The sequence below is a fragment of the Podarcis cretensis genome, assembly GCF_951804945.1.
Source record: "Podarcis cretensis genome assembly, chromosome: 7".
Lineage (NCBI taxonomy): Eukaryota > Metazoa > Chordata > Lepidosauria > Squamata > Lacertidae > Podarcis > Podarcis cretensis.
The window spans coordinates 10079919-10100068 of record NC_137176.1 but is presented as its reverse complement, the minus strand read 5'-3'; the positions used below and the strand labels follow the sequence as shown (position 1 = coordinate 10100068).

The 20150-nt window shown below is 42.8% G+C and overlaps 1 protein-coding gene across 3 annotated transcripts in view; it reads right to left on the bottom strand.

Moving 5' to 3' along the window:
• TMEFF1 (transmembrane protein with EGF like and two follistatin like domains 1) overlaps nt 1-20150 on the bottom strand; it is a gene marked incomplete at its 5' end in the record, with an annotated part of 102037 nt that overhangs the window by 18627 nt on the left and 63260 nt on the right. For all 3 annotated transcript variants that reach the window (XM_079983986.1, XM_079983985.1, XM_079983984.1), the window contains 2 exons: nt 1808-1904; nt 7210-7236. In XM_079983986.1, the coding sequence (XP_079840112.1) occupies nt 1808-1904; nt 7210-7236 (124 nt within the window). The remainder of the gene's footprint in view (nt 1-1807; nt 1905-7209; nt 7237-20150) is intronic.

Sequence of the window (20150 nt, the reverse complement as noted above, 5' to 3'; positions counted from 1 at the left end):
AATGAGCAAAGCTTCTCTACTGCAAACGGCACCCTCTCCACCCCAGTTTGAACAGGACAAGCAGGAGCTGACCTCTGGGCACATGTTATGGTTGAATTATGGTCGGGAAGGCTGAATTTATTGATCTGAAATGACTAGCCACGCAATTGGTAGCAGACAAAGCTACATTACTTTATCTGCTGGCAATATTTCTCTCCCGATTTCTCTTTCCTGTTTTCATTATCAAACTCCACTTGGAAAAACTCACACCTCTGCTATCCCTAAATCCAAAATTCACAGTGTGGCCCAAGGACAGCTGTCCGGTTGTGGTACATGCTATGGTTGGAATTGTTATGCAGGTTGATGTGGGCATGCAGCTGGAGGGGAAGGGTTCTGTTGGATTGCACTTAAAATAAATGTTAGGAAAACCAGATCATCACTCTCATAATACTGAAAATAATGCAATCCAACAGTGGATCCAACAGTCAAGAAGGCGGTTTCTGCATGTGCTGTAGAGGGAAGTCAGGAGCAGATGGGGCCCATCGACCTGGGAAGGTAGCCCATCTAGAAGGACAGCTCTGACCCTAAGCCTCTGCTGCCTTGCAAAAAAAGCTGATGAGTAAACCCTACACAAATCCAGAGTGGAATCTCTAAGACTGTTGGATGGCCCCTCGCATAACTCTTTCTGGCAACTCCTGCAGCCAAGTTGATGCCAAATGTATTGCTCTGCTTTCTTTTGGACCACACCAATGAGTCCGAGAGAGGGGTTCTTGTCTTCTGGGCAGCCCAGGCCCTCCATATACACTGCCCAGGCTTGTGCCCCAGGGAGGTGACTCTGGTGATAATAATGCAGAGGTTTGACTTCACCCCTGGAGGTATACTCCATTGTCTCTCAAGACAGATGGATGCCAACAACAATAAGGGAGATTTTTTAAAAGAAATACACATTATCAAGATGCTTCTTCTGTGTATTTGGAGGATCTTGATGGAAGTTAATTCCTTTCTCCCATGTTATTATTTATTTATTTATTTATTTATTTATGAAATAAAAAACAGGGATGAATTATAATTTAGAGATATTTTCTCAGCAGGAATTGTTCACATATTTATATGCAGGAATGTCACATACTGTACTAATTTGAATCTATCCAAATGTTAATTTTCCAGCCGTGCTGTGCAGCTCATGACAACCACCTGCTCAAAATTCACATCTTTCTCTTAATCAGCCCAATAAACATTAAAAGAAAGCACCAAAAGGAAAAAAAATCTGCCAAGATAATAGAAGTGATAAAGTTGTGTATATTTCTGTGCTGAATGTAATGTGCTGTGGTACCTCTGACAGTCTAATTACAGAATACTGCTTAGAATGAAAAATGCAAGTTTGCAACCTTTGCTAAAGATGCTTTTAAACCCAGAATGCAGAGCTGAGGCTGCTCCACCATAATGGCTGCATGCCTCAATAGACTGTGGGAAAGCATATGTTCTCTAAATATAGGTGAACATTTGACTTTTGCATGGCTGGAATAAAGCATACTGTTCAAAGGTAAGTAACATAGCCATTTCCTGCATCCACTTTGGCCTATGACCACCCCCCCCCCAAGTTGTCTCAAGGACATATGGCCATGAAGCTACAAATGGCTCCCCCAACACACAGCCCCCTAAGAGTCACTTGCCCCCCTTATGTGTGATGTTCTGTTGTGTTGTTGTGTTTCTGTGTTTTATGTTGGAAGCTGCCCAGAGTGGCTCGGACAACCCAGTCAGATGGATGGGATACAACAAATACATCATCTACATCTTCCTCCTCCACCTCCTCATTATCATTACTTACCCAACATTTTCTGCATCTTCATCACACTCAGCCCTATACTTGCAAACGCCACACTTGGAATGTTTTCTTTGAACTTCAGTTCCAGATCCTTCATATTCTAGAGCAAGATCAAGCCAACACAAAGTATTGTTTAATTAAATAAAAATAAAACAACAGCAAGAGAGAACACATTTTCATATTATTGACACTTTCCCTTGAAAGCGGCTTGCATGGAGTCATCCTGTTTTGTCCTCACAAGGTGTCTGATGGGACTGAGACATGGCAACTAACCCACAGCCAGCCCAGTGAGCCTCATGACCCAACTGGGGGGGGGGGGCCTGACCCCACACCTCTCTACCCAATTGCTCTTTCCGCCATACTACACCAGCTCACAACATTATCTAAAAGATTTGTATACTCAAACTTTTTGCCACTGGAGATAAAAAAAACCTGCATGCTGGTACACAGCAGATGCAATTTACTCTACGGTAGCTACCTAATCTAAATATCTGAATTTGCTGCCATTCCGAATGACAAAATGGAAATGTTTCACATGCATATATTACTGCAAATTGATCGTTATACTGAAGTTTTCCTCTGCAGTCAAATATCCAAGAATACAATGGATGCCAGGTTGTTATTATCCAAAAGCAGCAAGTGTTTTTGCTTTATAAACCAGGGGTTGGGGACAGAACTAAGCTTGGGCGTGCTGAATGAAACCACAAACACCTGAGAAGCTCTTTATGCAGAAAGCACCTTGCAAATGCCAGATTTACACCAGCACAAGCATGACTGATAAAAACTGGTATTTCAGTGTTTGAAATATTTATCACTACCATTGTTAAACATCTTTGAGTGCTCAAAATGTTTCACATAAATTATCTTACAATACTTACAGCAATTTTGTAAAGTAGGCAAGTGTCATTATTCCCATGTTACTTTTTTTTAAAAAAAATAAATATTTATTTGTAACATTTATATTCTGCCTTTTCTGCAATGAGCTCAAGTTGGCAAACTGGGTGGGAGCCTGAAAGTGCAGCTTGTCTGAAGCCACTTAAATGAGTTTGTAGCAATGGCACATTTTTGAATTGGCATCTTCCACATTTGCCACTCTTGGCCACTGTACTACACCAGCTCCCCTATACATTAATCTGAGGCAGTGATCACATGTCACACTAAACCATGGTTTAAAATGTACTGGAATGTGCATGGGCTGCAGCAAGCATCAGACTTGGGTGTGTCCTCTCTCCTCTCAAGTATCTAAAAGGAGGAACCCAGAAGCTTTTGCAGTAGCTCATTGGTACAGCCACAGAGGAAAGACTACAGTTCACTGGTAGACCATCTGCTTTGCATGCAGAATGTCCCAGGATAAATCTCCAGACCCCTGCCTTGGAAATGTGGCATTTCAGGTATAGACAATACTGACCAATGCTCTGATTCAGTACAAGGCACAGCTTCCATATTTAGTTAACCACAGTTTGCTGTTTTGTCTGGATCCAGAATTGTGGTTAACCCTAACTATGGTTAGTTGCTGCCAGTCAGCTTCAGAATCCACAACTGGAAGTCAGCTTGCTTGAAACTAAAAGCAGTTAATATTAGTCGAATTTTTGTCATATGAGACAAAAAAAAACAAAGTGTGAAAGCGAAAAGCAAGCACCTGAGCCCATGACGTACTGCGGCTTAGGTCCAGTCGCGGATGACATTGGGGTTGTGGCGCTCATCTCGTTCTATAGGCCGAGGAGCCGGCGTTTGTCCACAGACAACTTCTGGGTCATGTGGCCAGCATGACTAAGCCACTTCTGGTGAACCAGAGCAGTGCACAGAAACGCCGTTTACCTTCCCGCCGGAGCGGTACCTATTTATCTACTTGCACTTTGACGTGCTTTCAAACTGCTAGGTTGGCAGGAGCAGGGACTGAACTACGGGAGCTCACCCTGTCGTGGGGATTCGAACCGCCGACCTTTGATCGGCAAGCCCAAGAGGCTTGGTGGTTTAGACCACAGTGCCACCCGCGTCCCCCTGCTCATGTACATCACACTAAATTAGCGGGGTGTACAAATCTGGCCAGTTGCATCACTGGTTCAGATTCAAAAAAATTAATAATAAAATTATACCACCCATGTGGAGGACACAGTGGAAAAGGTAGAATTTCAAATTTGTATATATGCTTAGAATTATACCAATCCCAACCTGTAACTGCCACAATCAACTGTTGTGCGTAATAGACAGATGGCAGTTAGCTGAATAGTGCATACTGATTATCAATTTATTAATTACTAAAAGCAATCTGCCAGGGACTTTAATCACCACCATACTTTAACAACCAAATTTTGGAAAGAGGGACTCTGAAACAAATTATTTCAATAATAATTAACATGACGATCTGTATTGCAAGCATGCCATTTCCCTAGCTTGAAAGCATAGACTAATCAATTGCCATCTGTCCACAATTAAATATGGGTGGTTTTTTTTTAAAAGGTGCCTAATTTAAACTTCGTTTAGGTAAACAAGCACTCACTGTGGTTAGTGTTAAACAAAAAGAATAAGAAATGAAACTGCATGGCAATTAGCCATTACTCCATTGAGGAAGCACTGCACAGGTTGCATCCTGGAGATTCATCCTCTCTTAACAGCCCTGCAGCTGTGAAAGAGGCTTCTGTCCCATCATGCATACTCCTCCAGCCTGCTGGGAGGAGAGATGCACAATTGGACTAGGATGATTCTCTGAGGTCATCTGTAACATTTAATGCACTGTGTTCCTCGTTGTTCTGTGTTTGGGAGAAGTCTGATCAGTATAGGTTGGCTGTGATCAGCCTTGGCTAAGTCTGATCAATATACGTTGCAGTAGAGGTGAGCAGTCTTGGTTAAGTCTGATCAATCTAGACATTACTTGTGGCTGGGTCCTTCCTCAGGAGTGCAACATATGGCTTTGAAGCTGCCTCCCACCCCATAATTTTTGGAGCATTTTAGAGTTCCTAGGCAATACCAGCTGGGCTGATCCTGATGATCTAACTCCACAGGAGATGGTCTCTTGCCACAGTGACGTGAGGTGCTGCCCCACGCTTCCTTACCCTGACCAGTGTGCCTGAAAATAGCTATGGTAAGACTGGAGATAACAACTCCTGGCTAAAGGGCTGGGAAGAGTGCCAATCAAATGACTGCCAGTGAGAAGAAAAACTCCCATGTTGTCTCATGGAGACAAGAGTTTAGTAGGGGCTCACTCTCTCCCATCATACCTCACTTGCCTAGAGCTAGAAGATTAGCTGTGTACTCCAGCCATGTTCTACGTAACTGCCCTGATATTGAGGAGGATTTTTGGCATTCCTTCCCATGTGGTAGTGGTAAGGAACCTGCCAGCGCCTAGTTGATGAGTCTGGGCATTCGGGGACTCTCGTCACTCCCAAGGTGACAAAAAGCATGACACCAGAGTGCTACACCTTCTACCTCCATGAACATTTCAGAGGCACTAGCTATAAACCAGAGCATGGCCTGGTCACGCCATCAACTATGGAATGCAAAGAATTAAAGGAGCAATCCAACCCACAAAAGTGTGACTGCTCAGGCAATGCTGAAGGCACTCACTCACCTGATTGCAACAACAGCAAACACTAGCATGACACCTGGCTAGTGAGCTACTACAGAGTGGACCCATCAACAAACATGAGCAGTTTTGCAGGCCATTTGGATTGCCAAAAGGACAAGTTTACATGTCAAATGTAAGGCCCACTGAGCTTAGTAAGGGTTGACTCCCAGGAAGGGGGTAGATAATTGAAGCCCAGGTGAAACTTCAGCTGTTTTATTTATTAAACTACTAAAACCTTCATCTAAGGATCATGGGGCAGTTTATAATATAAAAACACCAAATACATAAAATTGTAACAAGCAAAACAATACCCTATACAACAGGCACGCAGTTTAAAAGACCACAGATTGTTTAATTGAGGTTTTTAAGGAACAAGAAGACATATCCAGGTAAGAAACAGCTGCAGGAAAACCCAGACACACAATAATCATTCATACCTTCTTTAGAAATATATGAACTGACAGCTTAAACGGAGTTAAAGTATCAGTCCACTCTAGCCTGTTGTCTTCTATAGCTGGCAGGGGCTCTCTGAGGACTCAGCTTTCCCAGCTGTGCAAGCTAAGGTCTATTTTAAATGTAGATACTCTGATTAAAGTCATGCAACACATGCACTATTCCGCTGAGCTGTGGGCCCTCCCAAAATAAAACAACCTAAGAAGTTAATTTGCTCTCTCATCCAACAAAAGTTGAAATTCCATCCATTAGCGCAATACAGAGTTAAGAGGTAAAGGTAAAGGGACCCCTGACCATTAGGTCCAGTCGTGACTGACTCTGGGGTTGTGGTGCTCATCTCGCTTTATTGGCCAAAGGAGCCGGCATACAGCTTCTGGGTCATGTGGCCAGCATGACTAAGCCGCTTCTGGCGAACCAGAGCATGGCACGGAAACGCCGTTTACCTTCCCGCCAGAGTGGTAGCTATTTATCTACTTGCACTTTTGACGTGCTTTCGAACTGCTAGGTTGGCAGGAGCAGGGACCGAGCAACGGGAGCTCACCCTGTCGCGGGGATTCGAACCGCCGACCTTCTGATCGGCAAGCCCTAGGCTCTGTGGTTTAACCCACAGCGTAACACTGATTTATAGCTGATGTTTTTCTCATTTGTGCAATAATCGCACCAGGGGCAAAATGCCCGCTGCTGCCCCTGTGATGGGGTGGTGGGCAAACTCTCTAAGGACAAATCTCCACTGGCTGTGTGGGAGGCGTATCTTTTCCAGATCTCCCCCTCCTGCCCCTGGCAGCAGGGCTTTGCATTGACTCCTCCCTTCATTAGAAGCCAGTGCAAAGCCCCCCACCCAAACAGCGGGCAAAGGTGAGAGGCAGAACACTTCCCCTCTTGCAGGAGAGGGGTATTCCACAGAGCTTTGCCACTGACTCCTCTACCCCTAAATGCTGGGGAAACCAGCTGTTAACTGGGCAGTGGAACAGGGGTGCTGCCCTTTGGGTGGGTACCACCTGAGGCAGTTGCCTCACCCTACCTAATGGGGGGGGGGCTTTTTAGTGCACATATTGGTGCATCACTGATAGAAAAACAAACGGCAGAATCCAGTAAAAGTTATGAAACTTTGATTTTAATGGGAATAATTTAAGCAGATGCTTAATCTCCCATTGAACATTGCTTAATTTTGGCTATTGAATGATATAACTTTTTTTTTTTAAAAAAAGTTAAGGCTCCTGACTTGTATTTTTCAAGGAAATGGTTGAATTCTTTACAAACTTTTCAGAAATCACCTTTTGCCAAGGAAAAGCAATCTATGTAGTTGTGTTTTTCTGCAGTACATGTAAACATTTCCAGCTAGGATCCTGCATTCACACAAAAGAACAAAAATATCAGCAATACTCACCCCCTTCTCCTGATCCAGAACCATTATCTGAAAAGGAAAAAAATAGAATTATTTGGGACTGCATTTTTTAATTTTAATTTTCTTTAAAAGCCTTTATAAACAGCTTGATTGTGTTGAATGGGCAAGACCAATTGAATGGAGAGGAATAACAAGCAGCACTGGGAGGCAGGGAAGATAAACTGGTGTGACTAAATACCCTTCAGGTTCACAGTTCTTACTCTGTTCCCACTCCTATATGATAATGTGTTTTCTTGGTGAGAAAAATCCCATCAGCAGCCTGATCCACAAAGGCCAGGAGCATTATCACAAGATGCTCCAAGTTGTTGAGTGCTGGATTCCACGAGGCCCATAGTATCCATCGGCAATTACCCCCCAGTCTCTGTACTTCTTTTGCCTGCTTAGACTGCCAATCAAAGCCTTATGTAAACAGCTACAGGGATCTAGAGCCTGGGCCAGCAAATTATTGAATAGGGATGCTGTCTGAATCAGCCAAGTGCAAAGAGGGGTCAACCAGCACTGGCTTTACTCAAGACGCAAGGGGTTCTTCTATGTCTTATTCTCTGATTTGGCGGAGTCTCTCCCTTTGCTTACCCTAGCTGCTCATTCCCATTTCCCTGCATCTACCCACCTCACAGAAGACAGCAACCAAAATGCATATAGGAAGGAGTCTGACAGCACCTAAACTGCTCTTTTTGCCTAGGTTTCGGCCTGGGAAAAAGAGGCTTAGGAGTATGAAGTGGTACGGCATAAGATGTCTGAAGAGGGTCAAGAGGCAAACAAGACTAAAGGAGACAGTATGTAGGCATTTCTATGTGGCCACAGTACATTTAATGCCATCAAATAAGAAACTGTATGTCTGAGTTCAGTTCCCTAACACAACCTTCCCCAGTAAGGTGTCCTTTAGATGTTGTTGCAGTATAACTCCCATCATTCTTGGTCACTCTTTATGCTGGCTATGGGTGATGGAGTTGAGATTCCCAACATTTTTAGGACTCACCCTGTTCTTCGGACTGTAAATGGTTTTAACTGGTTTCAATATAGTAATTCTATATCGTTGTAACTTAGGGTGAAGGGCAAATCTGAAGACAGAAAACAACATCTGGTTGAAGAAGACTGCCCTTACATATGGCCCAGGAGGACATATATAACCTTAAAGATGGTCCAATCAGTGGTGAAGGATGCATTAACTCATAATGGGATAAGTGGGGGAATCCCAACTGGACAATATAATGGCGGCCATCAATCTCCTTACTCCTTTTAGAGCCACAGCCATGACATGATGGATGTAACCCAATGAAGAGATGGCAGATCACTTAGCTCCCCTGCTGAATTTCTTCCTGCCTTCCTCCCACATGTTCCTTTCCTCAAATTCTCAGTCCTGATCCCCCTTCATTCCCTGCAATTTCCCCTCCTCTGAATGCAGGGCAGAGCATGCCAAGAAGGAGTTGCTTATAGTGACTTTAAAATGAGGCAGTTTCTTGCAAAGAATAATAGAGACATCATGGCCAATCCATTACAGAGTCAGAAAACACAGCATGAAAAGAAAAAGTTCTACATTTGAAGAGCAGTTCACATCAAGCAACTTAACTGGCTGCACACAACAACAACAAAGCACTTCCTACGTTGCCTTGCCTTTCAGAATTACAAGATTTAAACATGTCTGGTGAACTGGTTTTAACCTTAGTCATCTTATGATGGGCTGAGTAAGTATTAAGGCACTAAATTTTCTGGAAACTGTGTGATTTCCTTCTGTCCTCCTCTCCTATTCTTCCTCATTCTAAAACAATGAAAATAAAACAGCAGAGCTGGTGAGAGGGGAACGGACTCAGGACCTTGAATGAGAACTATTGATTGCAGAATACAGAACATGCCTCCAGGGTAGATGCGCAATGGAAAATGCTGGTATGTATTAACCCAAAGTGCCACAAACGCAAACATGAGTCAATTCCAACTTTTCTTTGGGGAGTCAATGAAAATGGGGGATGACTTCAGCTTGTGATTTACTTAAGATTAAATTCTTCTCAATTTCATTTTGAAAAGTGAGTAAAATACGGGAAAATAAACTGTGGGTTCCCTGCCCCTTTTGTTTGTACCGGGCTTGTTGTATCAAATAATAATGGGGAGACTAGAAAGCGGTTTTTATGCTTGTCTTTTTCTGCCTTTGGTACCTTACATCGTGCGAGCTTGTTCAAGCGTTAGAGACATACTGTCACCCCTCCCCTCCCCCAACCTAAATGCTGAGGGTGGTTTCTGCCTAAGAGCTCTTAAAGAACTCAAATGTGAAACGTTTTATCTTCTAACAAAAATATTTAACCTGTCCCAAGGAATGGCATCCATAGAAGAGGACTGGAAAGGGGTCAATGTAAAAGTATTTTTAAAAAGGGATTTCATACCCTCCAACATTTCTCCGATGAAAATAGTGACTTCTCATTCCATAATGATTATTTTACTATTTATACCCCACGCATCTTACTGGGGTGCCCCCCCCCCCACTCTGGGCAGCTTCCAATATATGTAATAAGCATAATAAAACATTAAACATTTTTTAAAAAACCCCTCCCCCTATACAAGATTGCCTTCAATTGGATAGGGGGCCGGATAACTCCAACATTTCTCCAGTGAAAACAGGGACATCCTAAGGAAAAGTGGGACATTCCGGGATCAAATCAGAAACTGGGATGACATCTCTAAATCAGGGACTGGAAAATAGGGTACTTAGAGAGTCTTGGATTTAGATCTAAGAAACGACAGGCCTGTTAGCTTAAGATCTGTGCTGAGTAAATTGGTGAAAAGCATTATTAAATATAAAATTATCACGCATATAGAAGAACAACATAGAAAGCCAGTGTGGGGTACAGCAGAAGGGAAGGTGTCTGCACAATCCAACTAAGCATTTTCCATATATAAAAGTCTCTGTAAGCTAGAGCCTTGCCTTAAAAAGAGAATGAACTGTCCACAGTCAGGATCAAAAGGCTACCATGGTCCACAATGCTTTCGGGTGGGTTAAAGATGATGTTCTAACTCAGGAAGTAACTCTGTGTTTGGTCGGTTCCACTGCAGATTGTGGCTAGTGGAAGCACTTTATGGAATGCCCCCTCCCCAATAATTTTATGTACACAGAAACTAGGTGTCAGATGAAAGATATTTTTGCCTAGCCTTTATCCTGATTCTTTGCACCACTTTAGTCCTCTTCCCGTTGTCTTTATATCTCCACCGCCTGTTTAAAGCCCACTGTGTCTGCCAGCAATTACCCTAAAGTCGCAAGTGTCCTCAGGAGGGTTGCTACCTAATTGCCCAGAGCAGTGCAGCCTCAAATGGAGCCTTAAACTGTTACTTGGCAGGATACAAACAGTAGCTGATCATTCTTTCATGCAAATCTTGGCAAAATGTTCCAAAAAATTCACTCTGAATGCTTAAAGCACAGTAGCTTGCTGTTCAGTTGCAGGAAGTGCAGGCCGTGTTAGGTCAAGCGTAAGCTCTTCCCATAATACCCAAGGCCATTTCACACACTACGCAGCAACGTACCTGGGTTAGTCTCTGAGAAGCATACCTGTATGATATGTCTTTTCAAAGCGTTTTGTTGCGTTCCCTTTTTCTAAATGTGCACTTGGGGGGAAATCTTAGACATATGCCTTTTAAATATATTATGTGAAGAGACCTTCATCTACACACCCTGCCTTTATCATGCCTAACAACTGTTTCTGCACCCAAGGAGAGGTAACTATATTAGTTTACAGGTATATGGGTTAAGTCAGCAGTGAGATGTCTGCCTCAAGAGAGAGGGGAGGCTGGTTCACAGGTTACAGGAGCAAGTCTTTCTGCTGCACGCACACTGGTGTCCTCTTGTGGGGGGGCAAGTAATGTGTGAAAACACACCTCTCTGAACATTGAGGGGCAATGCAGAAGGCACATATTAGTGAGGCATCTAATCATAAGCCTGCATTTTTATCAAAGCTTATATTTTTGATTAAGGCCTGTATATTAAGATGAGCTTAAAGATTTTCAAATGTTTCATGCCAGGCAGAAGACCAGCTGCCTAAGAACCTTGGCAATGTTTATTCTCCTGCACAAGGGGGCCCCCTGATTTATAGCAGAAAACAATTCTCAAAGTCGTAAAAAGGGAATTACAGGCTGAGAGCGAGGACACTGACCTTGCATGTTGCAAAGTACAATTAAGCTGTAAGAGTGGTTAAATTAAGAGTTGGTAAATAGTAAAATAAAACCATGTGCCTCCCATTAAACTTGAGCCATATTTTCCTAAGGTTAAAAGGCCAAGAGCATCTGGCTGGCAGAAAGGAAGAGAGTATTTTGGGAAGTCTTTTTCTAAAGTTGTTTCTTTCTTAAACTGAGATCCTTTTAAGATTTCTTTTCCTTTTAAAAGGTTATTTATGTTATGTATTAAATATATTGGCTTAAATGTAATTATGCAAAGGATTTAGAAACTAAGAAATGTTAAATCCTTATGCTAGATTCTTATTTCATATAGTTGAAAGAGATCACAGGGGCCATCAGCCCAGCCCCCCTGCCAAGCAGGAAACATCATTAGAGCACACATATGGTTGTCAGGCCTTTGTTTAAAGACCTCCAAAGGAAGGAGATCTTTCAATGATGATGTGAACTCAAGATCCTTGACATCTGTTTAAGATAAAAATTTAAGATTAACCATCTGTTTTGGAGGGCAATAGGGCGAGGATTCCCCTTCATGGATCACTGCCTTGCCGTGGCGAAGGGGCTTGAAGAACTCAGAGAAGCTATGAACTATGCCGAGCAGGGCACCCAAGATGAACAGGTCATAGTGGAGAGTTTTGACCAAACGTGATCCACCTGGAGGAGGAACCGGCAAGCCACTCCAGTATCCCTGCCAAGAAAACTCCATGGACAAAGACAACAGGCATATAAAAGTTATGACGCTGGAAGATGAGCCCCTCAGGTCGGAAGGCGTCCAACATGCTACTGGGGAAGAGCGGAGGGCAAGTACAAGTAGATCCAGAGCTGATGAAGCGGCTGGGCCAAAGCCGAAAGGACGCTCAGTTGCGGATATGCCTGGAAGCGAAAGGAAAGTCCAATGCTGTAAAGAAAAATATTGCATAGGAACCTGGAATGTAAGAACCATGAACATGGGTAAGTTGGAGGTGGTCAAAAATGAGATGGCAAGAATAAATATTGACATCCTGGGCATCAGTGAACTAAAATGGACGGGAATGGGTGAATTCAGTTCGGATGACCATCATATCTACTACTGTGGGCAAGAAACCCGTAAAAGAAATGGAGTGGCCCTCATAGTCAACAAAAGAGTGGCAAAAGCTGTACTGGGATGCAATCTCAAAAATGATAGAATGATCTCGATACGAATCCAAGGCAGACCTTTTAACATCACAGTAATCCAAGTTTATGCACCAACTACTGGTGCTGAAGAAACTGAAATTGACCAATTCTATGAAGACTTACAACACCTTATAGAAGTGACACCAAAGAAGGATGTTCTTCTCATTATAGGGGATTGGAATGCTAAAGTAGGGAGTCAAGAGATAAAAGGAACAACTGGCAAGTTTGGCCTTGGAGATCAAAACGAAGCAGGGCAAAGGCTAATAGAGTTCTGTCAAGAGAACAAGCTGGTCATCACAAACACGCTTTTCCAACAACACAAGAGACGACTCTACACATGGACATCACCAGATGGGCAGCATCGAAATCAGATTGATTATATTCTCTGCAGCCAAAGATGGAGAAGCTCTATACAGTCAGCAAAAACAAGACCTGGAGCTGACTGTGGCTCAGATCATCAGCTTCTTATAGCAAAATTCAAGCTTAAACTGAAGAAAGTAGGAAAAACCACTGGGCCGGTAAGATACAATCTAAGTCAAATCCCTTATGAATACACAGTGGAAGTGAGGAACAGGTTTAAGGATTTAGATTTGGTGGACAGAGTGCCTGAAGAACTATGGATGGAGGCTCGTAACATTATACAGGAAGCAGCAACGAAAACCATCCCAATGAAAAGGAAATGCAAGAAAGCAAAGTGGCTGTCCAATGAGGCCTTACAAATAGCGGGGGAGAGAAGGCAAGCAAAATGCAAGGGAGATCGTGAAACATACAGGAAATTGAATGCAGATTTCCAAAGAATAGCAAGGAGAGACAAGAAGACCTTCTTAAACAAGCAATGCAAAGAAATAGAGGAAAGCAATAGAATGGGAAGAACCAGAGATCTGTTCAAGAAAATTGGAGATATGAAAGGAACATTTCATACAAAGATTTCCATAATAAAGGACAAAAGTGGAAAGGACCTAACAGAAGCAGAAGACATCAAGAAGAGGTGGCAAGAATACACAGAGGAATTATACCAGAAAGAAACGGATGTCTCATATACCCCAGGTAGTGTGGTTGCTGACCTTGAGCCAGACATCCTGGAGAGTGAAGTCAAATGGGCCTTAGAAAGCACTGCAAATAGGACCAGTTGGTTAAAGGAGTTCAGGTCGGAGTTAGACATTATAAATTAAGAGCATTTGCAGATGATCTAGTATTGACCTTGCAACAGCCAGACACTAGTACTAAAAGAGTATTAGAACTAATTGAAATATTTGGTCGAGTAGCAGGTTTTAAATTGAACAGACAAAAAACGAAAGTGTTGGAAAAAAATTTAACAATGGAAGAAAGAGAGAGTTTTCAGAATGAAACAGGCTTGGAAATAACAAAAAGGGTAAAATACCTGGGGGTAAATTTAACATCTAAGAATGTGAATTTATTTAAGGATAATTATGAAAAATGTTGGTCAGAAGTTAAAAAGGATCTGGAAATATGGTCAAGGCTGAAACTTTCCTTGTTAGGCCGAATCGCTACTATTAAGATGAATGTATTGCCTAGAATGCTGTTTTTATTCCAGACGCTGCAGATTGTGGATAAGATGGACTGTTTCAAGAAGTGGCAGAAAGACATATCAAAATTTGTCTGGCAGGGCAAAAAGCCCAGAATTAAATTTAAGATTTTAACTGATGCAAAGGATAGAGGGGGGTTTGCCCTGCCGGACTTAAGACTCTACTATGAATCAGCAGCTTTCTGCTGGTTGAAACACTGGCTACTTCTTGAGAATACTGACATTTTGGATCTGGAAGGGTATGACAATAGTTTTGGTTGGCATGCATATTTATGGTACGACAAGGTAAAGGTGTATAAAAGTTTTAAAAACCATATTGTAAGGAAAGCATTGTATAACGTTTGGACTAGATACAAAGATTTGTTGGAAAGCAAAACCCCTAGGTGGGTGTCACCAATGGAAGCTAGGGAAGTAAAAAAGCTTAATATGGATTCTAAATGGCCAAAATATCATGAGATTATAGAATACGATGGTGAAAGGGTGAAACTTCAGAGTTATGAGAAACTAAAACCTAAGGTTCGAGATTGGTTGCATTACCATCAGATAAATGAGACGTTTAAACAGGACAGGAAAATAGGATTTCAGAAAGAGAAGTCAAAATTAGAAACAGAATTGTTGGAACCCAATACTAAGAATTTATCAAGAATGTATAACTTGCTGTTAAAATGGAATACACAGGATGAAACGGTGAAATCAGCTATGATTAAATGGGCACAAGATATAGGTCATGATATTATGTTTGCTGACTGGGAACAGCTATGGACCACCGGTATTAAATTTACTGCATGCAATGCTCTAAAAGAAAATATTATGAAAATGATCTACCGGTGGTACATGACCCCAGTCAAGCTAGCAAAAATTTATCATTTGCCTAATAATAAGTGTTGGAAATGTAATGAGACTGAAGGCACCTTCTACCACCTTTGGTGGACCTGCCCAAAGGTTAAAGCTTTCTGGGAAATGATCTATAATGAAATTAAGAAGGTCCTTAAGTGGACTTTTCCTAAGAAACCAGAGGCTTTCCTCTTGGGTATGGTGGGCCAAGTGGTGTTAAGGAAGGATAGGACATTCTTTATGTATGCCACTACAGCAGCAAGAATTCTACTGGCAAAGTATTGGAAGACACAAGAACTACCTACTCTGGAAGAATGGCAAACAAAGGTGATTGACTTTATGGGACTGGCTGAGATGACGGGCAGAATCCGGGATCAGGGGAAAGAGACAGTGGAAGAGGACTGGAAGAATTTCAAAATATATCTTAAAAATAATTGTAAAATTGAGGAATGTTAAGATGTCAGGGGGTAAGAAGTAAAGAATTGCAGCAGTAAACAAAAAAACTCAAGAAATATTTACGAAAAGGAACTAAGACAATGGACTTAAGGGTTGCTAAAGAATTTTAAACAAGGATGCAGGGATAGGGAGGTATGGGGAAGTCAAAGAAAAAAGGCTATGAACCGATGAGTATGAAGTTATATTGTGTTACATTGTTCTTTATCTTATGTGTAGAAAATTAATAAAAATTATTATAAAAAAAAAAAAAAAAAAATAGAAAGCACTGCAAATAACAAGGCCAGTGGAAGTGATGGTATTCCAGCTGAACTATTTAAAATTTTAAAAGATGATGCTGTTAAGGTGCTACACTCAATATGCCAGCAAGTTTGGAAAACTCAGCAGTGGCCAGAAGATTGGAGAAGATCAGTCTACATCCCAATCCCAAAGAAGGGCAGTGCCAAAGAATGCTCCAACTATCGCACAATTGCACTAATTTCTCACGCTAGCAAGGTTATGCTTAAAATTCTACAAGGAAGGCTCAAGCAGTATGTGGACCGAGAACTCCCAGAAGTGCAAGCTGGATTTAGAAGAGGCAGAGGAACCAGAGACCAAATTGCAAACATGCGCTGGATTATGGAGAAAGCTAGAGAGTTCCAGAAAGACATTTACTTCTGCTTCATTGACTATGCAAAAGCCTTTGACTGTGTCGACCATGGCAAACTATGGCAAGTTCTTAAAGAAATGGGAGTGCCTGATCACCTCATCTGTCTCCTGAGAAATCTCTATGTGGGACAAGAAGCTACAGTTAGAACTGGATATGAAACAACTGACTGGTTCAAAATTGGGAAAGGCGTACGACAAGGCTGCATTTTGTCTCCCTGCTTATTTAACTTATATGCAGAATTCATCATGCGAAAGGCTGGGCTGGATGAATCCCTAGCCGGAATTAAGATTGCTGGAAGAAATATCAACAACCTCAGATATGCAGATGACACAACCTTGATGGCAGAAAGTGAGGAGGAATTAAAGAACCTTTTATTGAGGGTGAAAGAGGAGAGTGCAAAATATGGTCTGAAGCTCAACATCAAAAAAACGAAGATCATGGCTACTGATCCCATCACCTCCTGGCAAATAGAAGGGGAAGAAATGGAGGCAGTGAGAGATTTTACTTTCTTGGGCTCCATGATCACTGCAGATGGTGACAGCAGCCACGAAATTAAAAGACGCCTGCTTCTTGGGAGAAGGGCAATGACAGGCCTAGACAGCATCTTGAGAAGTAGAGACATCACCTTGCCAACAAAGGTCCGTATAGTTAAAGCTATGGTTTCCCCAGTAGTGATGTATGGAAGTGAGAGCTGGACCATAAAGAAGGCTGATCGCCGAAGAATTGATGCTTTTGAATTATGGTGCTGGAGGAGACTCTTGAGAGTCCCATGGACTGCAAGAAGATCAAACCTCTCCATTCTGAAGGAAATCAGCCCGGAGTGCTCACTGGAAGGACAGATTGTGAAGCTGAGGCTCCTGTACTTTGGCCACCTCATGAGAAGAGAAGACTCCCTGGAGAAGACCCTGATGTTGGGAAAGATGGAGGGCACAAGGAGAAGGGGGCGACAGAGGACGAGATGGTTGGATAGTGTTTTCGAGGTTACCAGCATGAGTCTGACCAAGCTGCGGGGGGCAGTGGAGGACAGGAGTGCCTGGCGTTCACTGGTCCATGGGGTCACGAAGAGTCGGACACGACTAAACGACTAAACAACAACAACAACAACAGGGCGAGGTGAGCTGGTAATTAAGGTTCCTTGTTGAGACACATGTAAGATATATTACTACTTATTTGTCATTTATAGATAGAAGAATATATAGCTTTTTGTTTCCCATAAAAGGGCAAAAGGAAATGGGTGTATCTTTTGTGATTGGTTCTAGCAAACAGCCAATAGGAATTTCAACCAGGCTGATTGGACAGAGGCAGCCACAGGAGGAGCAAGGGGGCTGGGTTAAGGAAATATAAGTGCTGGCCATAACGGCAGGAGGCCAGGCCAGAGCTTGGTAACCATATACCACTGTGCCTCATATTTATTTGTCCGACAAATAAATTATTATTTTAATTTCTCTATTGCTGCGTTGAATATTTCATTCCAGCTAAGCGTTAACCACAAGCAGGGTGCTACATTAGGAGGTCACAACTATCTTCTGCATTGGGGATGGCACCAGGTTCCGGATGAACTGGGCAAAGTGTCCTTGTGGTTCCCACTTTAACACCACTCCGGCAAGTCTGCGGGCAGCAGCGTAAGCTTTTTTAAAAAACTCCCCCCTCCCCACGCCCAGTCCAGCAATGGTAGAAGTACTCAGTATGGCGGTTGCAGCCCCAAATGTCTCTGTTTTCTGGGCCCTGATTTCAACTTGGTCTTTCATCTATCGGCTACGGGACATTCAAAAGAAGAAGGAAAAGATTTCGGTTTTTTTTTAAATTGCTACCACCTATCACTACAGGCCATGCATGGTGGGAGATGTACATCTTTCTTGTATACTTTAGGTGCTCCCAGTGAGGATCAAGAGCACAGGCATAGCAAACACTCCTGTAAAGTGTGACCAGCTCTTGGGCAGAAAAGAAACAGGCAATGCCTGGGAATCAGAGCCCAGCACGCATATGGGGCTCTCATTTCCGGACTGCAGTCTGAACTTTAGAGCAGATGGTGTCCTGAGAACACGTGGGGCACCTTCTCCTACCACTGCTGGCAAAAGGGGCATGTGTGTCTGTATATCGGGGCTGCTCTCATTGGCAAGATTTAGATCCTGGTTCGGTGTTGGTTATGAACCTCTCCGCTATGGTACAGAAGGTTCAATAAGCAGGAAAGCTGATATCCGCAACTCCCCCCACCCTATTTTATTATTCCAAAGGCAAAGTACCTAGGATTTCCTGCTTAACAGCGATGAGATTAAATTGCACCACTGACTTTCTTTCCCTCTGCCACCAAACACAGTATATCGTTGTAATTGCATTTCCACTACATAAACAAACACAGACTGTAAAACCCCGGCTGCTCAAGATTCATAATAAGGGCTTGATTACTTCAGATTGAGGGACGCTAGTTCAAAATTAAATGTAGCCTTGAGAGTCTCTGCCTTCCCTGCAGTGAAATGTGTTATGAAAGGAATGAGAGAAGCTAGCAAACACCTGACATCTCACAGAGCAATGGTGTTTGCTCTTAATAATGCAAATACAGCACAAAGGTTGGTTTTGGTTTTTTTCCAACTTAAGAGTTTAATAAGGGAGCCAAGAGGTGGTACTTTCCAATAAACAGGTCTCTCTGAAGGTGTGGATTCAGAAATCCATTAGAAAATTAAACTGCACGCCCACTGTGCATGCTTAATTTTACAAATTTAGCAGAAGTCAATCCTGGGAGCAATTATATTTGCTACTGTGGTTAACAGAAACACACAGAAATGAAAATAAATCAGGAAGAGTTTAACTTTTATTGCTAATTTGCCAATAAGATATGTAAGAGAAAATGGCTAAGGACCTATTTCAGCTGTGAGAATGGAGAAATGCTAAGGTTGTTTGTGCAACTAGGTGCAGTAATTTTGGAACTACTGGATAGCAACCACAGAATTCACATAGGGCAGCTACTCCCAGGATCTTATCTATGATGAAGTGGAGCAGACCAGTGAAGCTGGAGCAACTGCAGGATCCATTGGCACAAACTCCCTGGCATGCCTCTAACCACACGGGTGCAAAATTTAGCTCAGTTTGGTTGTTTATTTTATTTCATAAAATGTATGCACTGCTTGATTGTTTAAAGAAAAACCCCTCAGAGTGGTTTACAAATAGATAAAATGATAAAATCAAGGGGGGTGGACTACAGTATTTTAGAACATACTTTGTCAGCATTTGAGACTTGGGTCTGAAAACAAAGAGGTTACTGCAAGTCGGAACAGACCTCACTTCAGAAAAAGAGAGAGAGAGATGGGATTGACCCAGAACATGATCTGAGGGCATGAGATGTGCCCACCCTGAGCTCTGTGATGGAAAAAGAAAGGGTGTACCATTTGCAATAGGGACACAGGTGGCACTGTGGTCTAAACCACAGAGCCTAGGGCTTGCTGATCAGAAGGTCAGCAGTTTGAATCCCTGCGATAGGGTGAGCTCCCGTTGCTCGGTCCCAGCTCCTGCCCACCTAGCAGTTCGAAAGCACGTCAAAGTCCAAGTAGATAAATAGGTACCACTCCAGCGGGAAGGTAAACGGCGTTTCCGTGCACTGCTCTGGTTTGCCAGAAGCGGCCTGGAAGCTGTACACCGGCTCCCTCGGCCAGTAATGCGAGATGAGCGCTGTAACCCCAGAGTCGTCCACGACTGGACCTAATGGTCAGGGGTCCCTTTAACTTTACCTTTTACCATTTGCAATGGCAAGTTTTCTCCTCAGCATTTGTTGAAGTAAGCCACAGCTTATGAAACATCACGGCACAATAAACATGCTAGAGTTTCACAGACCCCTTTGTTGTTTCTGCTGCAACCACTCAACATATCAGTGCTTCTGAAATTTACCTCATTCCAGAAGCCCATGAAAAACAAATGCATCCTCTTTCCTCCCTAAAAGCAGAGTCAAACCGCCTCTGAAAGGTCACTTTCCCAAGAAGGTTGTTTGAGCTGCTCTGCCTGAGGCAATGGAACAATTTTGTACTGGCAGCCAGGGATGCAAATAGTCCCAGCCTCCAGCGTTTAACTGTTACTTAGCCCCAACAGTGCCCCTGGGGACTGACCCCATCCAATATCCTAGAAAATGCATTGCCTGCCTGAGTC